We start from the raw sequence: 10,454 nt of genomic DNA on the forward strand, positions 1-10,454 counted from the left end.
CCAATTCTCTTGGCTAGAGCTTCAGGGTTTAGAAGGTTCCAAGAAGGCAGCTGTTGAGGGATAACCAGTATCTGAAAAGAAACCACTTATTTTTTTCAGAAAAAACAAGGAAAAAAACAACGGTTCTAGAACAAGCAGAGAATTTCATTCATCTCCACTAAAGTCCTAATTGCTAACCTTGCTCTATGACTGCATAATCCTATCTTTTTTAGTTATTTTAGACTGGACTGAGAGGCGAAATCAGCTCCCAGGTTACATACGCAAAACATTTCTGGCAATGCAAGCCCATTAACTTGCTTCATATGCAATTACAGAGCAACTGATACAGCCATCCAGTCAACTTTTTGGACAATTAGGTTTCTAGGCATTCCAGTGTTTATATCCAGTACCTTGTCAACAGTTTCACTTCTTTATTAAAGAAGGGGAAACATATGAAAAAGACTTAAGTATTTGGCACCGCAGATCCTTTTATGTAGCCTGCATGAGGCTTGCTTCTCAGGAGTAAAGCAGCAGAATTTCAAAATACACACAGGCTGAACAGGGTCACAAGAGAAACAGTGGAGAACAAAAGAAAAAACTGTGATAAATGCTCAATACAGCTTTAGAATGCAATTGATGAAGTAACCAGAGTCGCTCCAATACTGGATACTGACTACTGTCAATACTAAGGAATAATTTTCACAGTGTTAACTGAGTAGTTTACTGACTTTGGAAAATGAGGAATATTTAGAAATACTACAAATGCAGAAGTCAACAGACTTATAGCTCAGAAAAAAACAAGTTTAACATTTTCAAGATTTCAACATTTATTAATTCATATAAATATCAACAAGAGAGAACTGTTAACACACAGACCAATGGGAAATTAATCTTGCATGCAATGGTAAATAGTTAATCTCTTGATCTAATAAGAGTCTCTCTATCCTTGCCTTCTCTATTTCAGACCACTAATTAAATAGACAGTAAATGGTTCTCTCACGTTAGGTTTTCAAGGTACAACTATTTACAGGGCACCTATGTATTTACACTCAGGTTTCCTGCAAGCATCTTTCCACTTTAATCTGAATAAATCTGAGCTTCACACCTGGCTTTACTCAAGGCATGTGTGGGCTGAAAATGCAGATGGCATAATCTGATCTTGTTTTCCAGGAATGTATGAGGTTGAAATAAAGAACTTTTACCATAGCAGTACTTTCACAACAGATTTTTTTTTGCTTGAAATGCAAGTCAGAATGAAAAAAACACTCTCTCAGACATCCAGCTGAATATTACAAGGGAGAAAGTAACATTAAGAAAGTAGAGCTTCAACTGCAGCTCACTTCAGGGACTGTAATTTTTGAATGATGTTAATGAGGTGATTTTCCTTTCAACATAGGAAAGAGCATAGGCATGCCCAGACACATACTGACCAACATTATTAGAAATGTGTGCTTTCTCTCATACATACATAAACAGGAAATGGCTGCGATGGCATGTGGCGATAACACAAAGCACCATCCATGGGAACGGACAAGAGGGCTCAGAGCAGCTCGACACAACATTTTGAGATGCCTTCTGCAAATCAAGGATATCTGTAAGTTAAAAGGAAGGGAGTAAGGGGGAAAACTGGTTAAATATCAGTGAATTTCCATCCATATTTCTCTCCTCACCTGCCCCCCCCACCCCAACTCCCCTTTGTCCTGTACAGTCTTAATGTAATTTTCTTGTGCAAGAGACAGACAGCCCACTCTCTCCATTTTGCAGAATTCTCAGACTGTGACTTAGAAGAACTGAAGGCCCCTGTTCCCTACCTGCTGGCAGAAGATCATTATTAAAGATCAAGAACAAAACATGGTTCCCCAAGAAGGAAAAGACTGTTAGTGAATGTACCTACAATGGAGAAAAGTCATAACTTTGTCCACAGAGAAGCCTGGAAGAAAAAACCAAAAATGTAGAGAGGTTGTATCATCCAAACTTCTCCGTACACCCCACAACAGAGCATCTACTATACGTCTCATGAATCTCAGCCCTAGTCAATATAGAAGATATGCTGATTCACTTTTCCCTGAGCACTACCAAATGACAAGATGTTAACCATGATTACAAGTAAGGACACCAGCTTCCGAGGTATTTGGCATTAGTTTCCCTTGACTGAACTTGTAAACAGTCAGGATTCTTGTAACTCAAAATCCACTAGAGCAAGTACCCAGCAAACAGGGGACAGACAATTAGCAATTTCCTATGGCAGGTCTAGTTGAAGTAATGCATCTAGTATCACAAAGGAAACAAAGGAGATTAACAAGAACCCAGTTCTCCCAGACAGTGCTTAAGCCATGAAAGCTCTCCTTCCCCTTTTACAAAATTTTGCTTCCTTTACTTACTTTCAATCCATCCCTCTGCACCATTGGAATAGAGCAAACAACATTGCACAAGCTGCAGTAGGGAGGAGGTATCAAAGAAAGGACAAGGAGAGCTCAGAGTAACTGCATTGGAAAACTGCTATTACAAGTACCATGACAATTACAGCACCTGGCCGTTCCGGCATACATGTACATGAGCACTTCAAGTTCCTTTATTACCCTGCATCAGTGTATTGTTATTACACCTCATTATAATCCTTACCAAAATATACACCTCTACATAAGACAAGGCAGCCACCAGCAGATAATGGTTCTCCTGTTTCATCTAGTAAAGATTACACAGCATGGCATTTTAACAATACTCATCTGCAATGTCCCTCCAGTTCTATATTTCATCTGAAATGGCAGTCTGGACCACTGCCAGGATGAGGCAGACAAAGGACTTGGAGCAGATGATACAACTGAGCAAGTAGTTCAAGTTTTCTTCTCATAACAGGGCAAGCTTAAAAGAGCTGGTGAACAGGACCAACTAGACATTCCCTCTTCGAACCCTTACCAGGCACCTCATGCACCTGCCTCTGGGGGGCACAAGAATTCCCACTGTTCATATGTCTGGCTGTTTGACCCTTCCACCTTGAAGTTCACCCTGGCATCTACTGTCAGCCATCATCTTCCCAGTAGGGTCTTAGTTGTGTCTCAGAGGGATGCTCAGAGTCCAGCAGCTCCTGACAACCTGAACTGGCAAATGGCAGGTCCTTTATCCAGAACCCCTTCCACCACAATTATCCTGAGTGGAACTGCCTATTCCTCTTCAGCTACCTTCACAGATCATCTCCCTTAGGGAACGGAACCAGGCACTCTACCTGAAGTTTCACCCCCAGACATTTCCTGTTACAACCTCTCCTGTCAGGCCTTCGACTCCCACTACAGTAATAATCTTCACCTGGTGTTGCAGACCCATACTAGCTAGATCAAGCTATGTTGTCTCCTTGGTTGCTCCTACTGATCTGCCAGAGAACCACTTCACATTCTCACTGTAGGGCTGCTTGCAACTAAGAGCAACCTTGTCCTTCTGGAAGACTGCCTCCCGTTTCCCTTTGCAAGGGACAACTTTGCTAAGAGCGGGCAATGAGGAGTGAGAAGTGGCAGACAGTGTGGATCTTTTGAAGAAAAAAATATTAGAAAGAAATAGCATGTTTTTGAAACTAGCTTGTGAGAAAAGGCAAGGAGACTAAGTTAACAAGAAGACAGAAACGGAAATTTTAAAGCAGCAGCAGACATCAAGAAAAGAAAGAGAGATACGTGAAATGGGAATCATGCTGCCAGAAAACACAGAGCACAGGGCACGTCATAAATTACAAGCTTTCTTTCAGGCTAGTCCGAGGCTGCAAAACAACTCCTTTCTCTCCTCTCACTTAATCAAGGAGTTAATTTCAATCCTCATTTTCCAGTCCACTCCCGTTTCCATACCTGTAATGGTTCTGGTCTTCAGTAACAAAAAAGGTACATAATTTAAAACTTCTGACTTATTTGGAGGGGAGGCAGCAATAAAAAGAAATACAAAATGCATTATTCAGGTATTTCTCCAAGGCTCTAGCATCAGCTTAAAAATTCATTTGTTTCATTATCAGGAAAACCTACTCCTTCCAAACTAGTATCCAAACCTTATTTTTAAAAATATCAGTCTCCCATCATCTCTTTAAATAATAAACGTTATCCTTGTATTATCGCTCATAGAAAGCAATACTATTGGCTAGTTCTCCTGAATTTATTATCTTCATAACAGCTGTTAAGTAGCACAGTACATTTAGATTCTGTTCCAGATCAGTATAAAGAGACTTAGTCACCTTCCCAAGCAATCAGAGGTCTCAAATCCTAAAAATGGTGCCTTTAACAACAACAATCTATAACACTGATTTTTCAGTCTGTTGGCTGCAGGCCCATGGGATGCCCACAACTATTTGCAATGAGTTAGTAAAATTAAATAAACTTTTTTCACAGTTTTATACCTAAAGGCCGATATCTCAACTAACCGTTACGACATTCCACAAGTGAAAAAAATCGGGAAACCAAACTCCATTAGAAAGAGCTATACTGTACTACACTTAAGCAATTAAGCAGAGATAAATCAAGTTCCAAGGAAATGCACACAATTTTGATGAAGTAAGTCTTTACCATAACACATATAAGTCCTCTGTAATATTCAGGGGGTTTTGTTATTTAAACAGCTTTGTTACCTTACCAACTAAAACTTTTATAAGAAAAAAAAAAAAAACCTGCAGTTCCTAGTGCAAACTCAAAAGCAAGAAGCATTCCCAGAGGGAAGCCAGTTCAGAAGAACTGACTAAAACAGAAATGCTTCAAATAAATTATCTTTATAACAGTTTGCAAATAGCTTTGCCCAGGTTCTACAGAAGTTATACACACAGAGAAGAGGCAATTCAAAGCAACATGTACCATACAATTCCTTTCTACCAAGAATCCATTCCAGCAGGACAGTGTGGTCACGGCAGTCTGCATCGATTGGCATTGCTTTGCGCAGCAGAATGAAACCCTGTCACTGGCCTGTTAGAACTGTTTTCAGTCTGAGTATCTCAAAAGACAGCATCTGCGGAAGTTCCGTTTTGTTACACCTTGCCTACAAATACGTTAAGCAGCACAAGCGGGGCCGTACAGCAACAGGACTAGGACCTCCAGCTGCCTGCCCTGGAAAGGACGAGCTGAGGAACGGAGCGATTCACACTAGGGGCAAGCAGCAGAACCCACTCAAGCATCGACATGACGTTTAGCTTAACAAAATACAGCCGCAGACAAATTACTTGTTGCACACTTACCAGTGACACCTACAGGCGTCACTCCCGGCCCGAGCACTCGGACCCACCAGAATTTCCGTACCTGACCCCTCCTGCTGAAACCGGGGCACAGATGTCTGCAGCAGCAGCACCGGCAGGCACCACAGAAGGCCGCGCTGCCCCAGCGACGGGGCAGGCCCAGCTGACCGCCGCAGCCAATCCGCGGCCTCCCGGCAGCAGGAGCCACATCAGCGCGGCAGGCACGGGCGGGAAACCAGCCGCCGGCTGATGTAACCTCCGCGGCTCCGGCCTCAGCCCTCCGCCAGCACGCACACCTTCCCTTCCTGCTGCCCCAGCAGATGATGTAATTCCACTCCACGTTGCAGCACAAAATCCAGGGCTTTACAGGTTACAGCACTAACAACTGTTTTCTGTCTAGTCCCAGACTAGTCCAGACAGCCCTACCCACAGCACAGGCTGCCTCACCACCTCCCACATCCAGCTTTCCTTGACCTTGATTCTCCCCGTTCTCAGATGTTTGCAGTCTGATGCAGACAGCAGATGAAAGGGATCTGTAGCCAAACTTGAGAGTGGCTTTACCTCCTTAGGCCCTTTACCTCCTTTGTTTTCTCCACCACAGCCCAAACCCCTCCAACAAGGGCAAGAGTGCTGGCTTTGCTCTTCGCTTATCTCCCATATCCCATTTGCATTCATTTCTAAATTAAGAGAATCACAGAATCATTTAGGTTGGAAAGGACCTTTAAGATCATTGAGTCCAACCATAAGCCTAGCACTGCCAAGTCGACCACTAAACCATGCCCCTAAGTGTCACATCTACACGTCTTTTAAATGGCTCCAGGGATGGCGACTCAACCACTTCCCTGGGCAGCCTGTGCCAATGCTTGACAACTCCTTTGGTGAAGACATTTTTCCTAATATCCAATCTAAACCTCCCCTGGCACAACTTGAAGCTGTTGCCTCTCATCCTATCGCTTGTTATTTGGGAGAAGAGACCGACCTCACCTCTCTACAACCTCCTTTCAGGTAGCTGTAGAGAGCGATGAGGTCTCCCCTCAGCCTCCTTTTCTCCAGGCTCAACAACCCCAGGTCCCTCAGCCGCTCCCCATCAGCCTTGTGCTCCAGACCCTTCCCCAGCTCCGTTGCCCTTCTCTGCACACGCTCCAGCCCCTCAATGTCTCTCTTGTCGTGAGGGGCCAACACTGAACACAGCATTCGAGGTGCGGCCTCACCAGTGCTGAGTACAGGGGATGATCACTGCCCTAGTCCTGCTGGCCACACTATTTCCAATACAAGCCAGGATGCTGTTGGCCTTCTTGACCACCTGGGCACACTGCTGGCTCATATTCAGCCGGCTGTCAACCAACACCCCCAGGTCCTTTTCCACCGGGCAGCTTTCCAGCCACTCTTCCCCAAGCCTGTAGCGTTGCATGGGGTTGCTGTGACCCAAGTGCAGGACCCGGCACTGAGCCTTGTTGAACCTCATACAATTGACCTCAGCCCATCAACCCAGCCTGTCCAGGTCCCTCTGCAGAGCCTTCCTGCCCTCAAGCAGATCAACACTCCCGCACAATTTGGGGTCATCTGCAAGCACTCTTATCACTGCAATTAGTAGAAACCATAAATCTACAGTTTCTCATCTTCAAAGACACTACAAAATTTATAGTAGTTCCTCAGTTCAACTCAGATACTAGTTACACTGTCTTCTGTCTATACCTGTTTTACCACTGTTATATTCCTATTTTCCTATTAGAATTCAAACAAATTCCAACAGCACTAATTCTCATGTTGTTACAAGACAGTATTTGGTTTTTTGTTTGTTTTGTGGGATATTTTTGTTTGGGGGGTTGTTTATTTTGTGGTTTTGTTTTATTGTTTTTTGGGGTTTTTTTTTAATCTTTAATGCATCACCTTCTGGGATCAGGAAACAATCTTCTCTGAAGGTCTCGTGACTGTGGAGAAAGCCTCATGAAGAGTGAACAGTATTCACGTGTTGGGGGGTAGGGTTCAAGACACTTGCAAAAACCTCAATGTCTCAAGAATTAATAGAAGACCCAATTTACAATTATTTGACATTTTAAGATTTCACTATCTCCACACGAGGGAAAATCAGCCAAGCCAAAAAAAAAACCAAAATAAATACAAGGTAATCACTTTTTTTGAAGACTATCTGGAGATTTCCACTTTGCCAGAAGTGAAATTTGTTTTAATCATCATAGTGCACATAAGCCCTGCTCTCCCCTCCTCCCCACTCCAATTATTAGCAAAGACAAACCTGATGTGTATAACTGCAGAACAAAGACAATGCCAACACCAGAATGTTGGTCACTCGCAAAAAAGACAGAACAGTGATTAAAGATATATCACAGCAGCTGATTTTTTACTTTAAGCCAAGCCTTCATTTTGATTTTTAAACAGCTAACAAGAAACAGGAATGCCCTCATTTTAGTCTCACCTGGCCAATTTTTAGCACACGCAACTTCTTTGAACTTTGCTTCCAAATAAAAAGCAACAGGTTCCCCTCTGATACAGATACTGAAGAGCTGCTTTTCTTTTTCAGACACTGAAATAGAGGAAGAATTGGTAAGAGAAAATGAACAGAAACTGAACAGAAACTAAACCAGTACTCATTTGCCACAAGAAACCAGTAGTTTTTATGGAAGGATGCTTGTTAATGGCAAGAAATCCTAGACTTCCTACCTGGTCAGCAGTTATTTACCTCAGTGTACAGCAAGCATAGTAGGAAGTGAGCAATGGAAAACGGTGGCTTCAGATAGCTAAGGGTAGTGAACACCTTGAGTAATCTTAAAAAGAGTTCCATTTTCAAGAAAAAGCATGGAACCATCCTGAGGGTATTAACAATCTGTGTAGGCAGACATGCTGCAGTCCACCTTCAGTCTGAGACACAATTGCAACAAACAGGTGTATCTCTGTGCAAAGACTTTTTTCCTCACCTAATTAAAAAAAAATTTAAAAAAAAAAAAATCACACAGAGTACCTGCTTTAATCAAGATTACTAAGTGAGGAACATAAGGACACAGGTTAATCAAGCACTAGTAGTCACTAAGAAACCTCAAGATAAGGTTAGCTAGCATCTTTCAAGCATTTCCTTCCTCCTAACATCATCTCTCTACTCTTGCCTGGATCAAATCTGGCTACTTTCTTCTACCATCTGTTTTCAGCACTGAGCAGCAAAACAACAGGTTCCACCAGCTGTTAAGGATAAAGATGATAGAACAAGCATCCCAGTTCTGTTCCAGTTTCCCCACAGCCATCAAATGAGGGTTCTATAAGTGCCAAAGATCATTTAGGAAAAGCAAGGGAGACTGAACAAAAATTTTGTAATAGCTATGGTTAGTAGAGTGACAATAGTGCCACTAAGCGACAAGACACAAATCAGGTACCTGGACACATGTTCATATCCGGGGGAAACTGTAGCCAGGGAAATGCAAGGATAGAATGAAGTCTGAAAAACGTAGACTGAAGTCAGCACTCTTGTTTAATATTTCAGGAGAAAGACTGGCTTCTACATTTAGTACCCTGGGTGTCAGCCTCTCTTCCAGAACCTCTTACAGAAACTTTAATTGCACTTTTTTGCCCTACTAATTTTTTTTTCATTCATACCCTCTGTATCCAAAGCCCCATTGTGGAACCTCTTCAACAACTGCCTTCTGGCAACGGTTAAGCCAGCCAGCCATAACTTCCTAAGAAAAACTAGGGAATATTCACCAACTGTAGGATTTATTTCTAAGCCCCTGTCTTATCATTTCTCCAAGAAGAGCACCACTCAAAATAGCATTCATCAGCATCTCAACCTCAGGAAACTATGTGTGCTCAGCTCAGCATTCCCTCCAGTTCCTCATTTTTAAGCCATTTGCCTTTACCTACCTTTCCTTTTTTATTCTCTGCCCTCACAATGTGTTTCCCTCTTCTTTTGGGGTCGGGGAGAAACAAGATGGCATTCAGTTTCTATAAAGGATAAGCTGACACCCAAATCCTAATGGGGAAAATAAGAAATAAAACGCATCAGTAGAACAGCAGTCTGTCAGATGCCCAGTAAAGTACATGGGCAGGACAAGAAAGCAATTAAAACTGAATACTCTCCCGGTCTCCAGCTTTGTGTGGCTCTGGGGCTATTCACCTTCTCCACACCACTCATGATTTTACAGACTTGTAGTGCACCCACGCTCTCATTCCTCCCTCTGCTGTGATGCTCAAGTTGTCCCTAAACAACTCTAGCACCAGAAGTGCACCAGTTTTGCCACCTCTCCTGCTCAAAGCTGCAGTTCCCACCCCGCTCCGAAAAACAGCTTGATCATGGTAATATTCTGGTCAGAGACCAACTGACTCACCTGCCTATACAATCATGTGAGTACTAGCACCAGCAAGAGAGAAGCACAGCAACTCCTTAGATTGCCACTAATAAATCAGTACAGGATGCTCTTGCTCTCCTTATATCGAGGCTATTTCATCTCCATTGCTCTTCCTCCACCTCCCAGATTATCCTAAACTGAGTACAGCATATTACCCAAGGGAGAGTCCAGAACTCCACAGAGAACTCAAGCTTGGACGAAGCAAGGATTTATATAGTGGCGTGATATGATCTTTAATTCTGCACTTCATTCCTTACCAGGTAATTTCCACCATTCTATTTGCTTTTTGATATTCGCTGCACCTTGAACTGACTTTTCAGAGTATCATCCACAGTGACTCTCAGATGTTTTCTTCCCTGGATGCTGCAGAAAAACATAAAAATACCACTGCTTTCATATTCCTACTAATACAACATGCAACGAGAGCAGCTGAAAAATTACTGAAGCTAAGCCTGAGAGATGCTCACTCTATTGAATACACTTTCTATAACAACCCTGGTGAAAAGTAGCTTCGAAGAGGAAGGTAATACAGCAAACAAACAAATAAACAAAGCAGTTAACACAACAAAAATTATTTACTGACACAAATACAGAAAAGATAACAAACTTTCTAAAGTGACTAAATAGAAATATCTTTCTATAGAACAGGGAAAAAGAAAACTTTAACCCTTTATAAATTGCTTCTCAGCCTCATCAAGACAAATCCAAGAAGAGAAAGAAAGTAAACACTTCCAAGTAGCCATCATTTTTTAGGGTACAGAGTCAGCACAGGTATAAGCATTTATGGAAACATTTTAGTTATTTTTCATTTAAGAAAATAAAACTGTTCTTGAACTTTATAGTACAGGGATACTTGCCAAAGGCTTTTGGAAAACTGTGTAAGTTTTGCTCGTTAAGTCTCCTTTATCTACATTTTTATTACTTCTTTCAGA

General features: G+C 42.3%; 1 protein-coding gene across 12 annotated transcripts in view; it reads right to left on the bottom strand.

The window, feature by feature from the left end:
• The window catches only part of ALDH18A1 (aldehyde dehydrogenase 18 family member A1), a 40,396-nt gene that overhangs the window by 28,441 nt on the left and 1,501 nt on the right, over window positions 1-10,454 (bottom strand). For 4 of the 12 annotated variants that reach the window (XM_075504233.1, XM_075504234.1, XM_075504244.1 and 1 more), the window contains exons 2-7: window positions 9,780-9,885; window positions 9,038-9,146; window positions 8,554-8,615; window positions 7,605-7,712; window positions 1,870-1,909; window positions 1,448-1,554 (exon numbers count right to left, since the gene is read on the bottom strand). In XM_075504233.1, the coding sequence (XP_075360348.1) occupies window positions 1,448-1,554; window positions 1,870-1,909; window positions 7,605-7,712; window positions 8,554-8,569 (271 nt within the window). In that variant the 5' untranslated portion in view covers window positions 8,570-8,615; window positions 9,038-9,146; window positions 9,780-9,885. Of the gene's footprint in view, window positions 1-1,447; window positions 1,572-1,869; window positions 1,910-5,234; window positions 5,454-7,604; window positions 7,713-8,553; window positions 8,616-9,037; window positions 9,147-9,779; window positions 9,886-10,454 lie in introns of those variants that run through there. The other 8 variants (XM_075504237.1, XM_075504239.1, XM_075504240.1 and 5 more) reach the window with 8 other exon arrangements.

Source organism: Mycteria americana, chromosome 6 (assembly GCF_035582795.1).
Source record: "Mycteria americana isolate JAX WOST 10 ecotype Jacksonville Zoo and Gardens chromosome 6, USCA_MyAme_1.0, whole genome shotgun sequence".
Lineage (NCBI taxonomy): Eukaryota > Metazoa > Chordata > Aves > Ciconiiformes > Ciconiidae > Mycteria > Mycteria americana.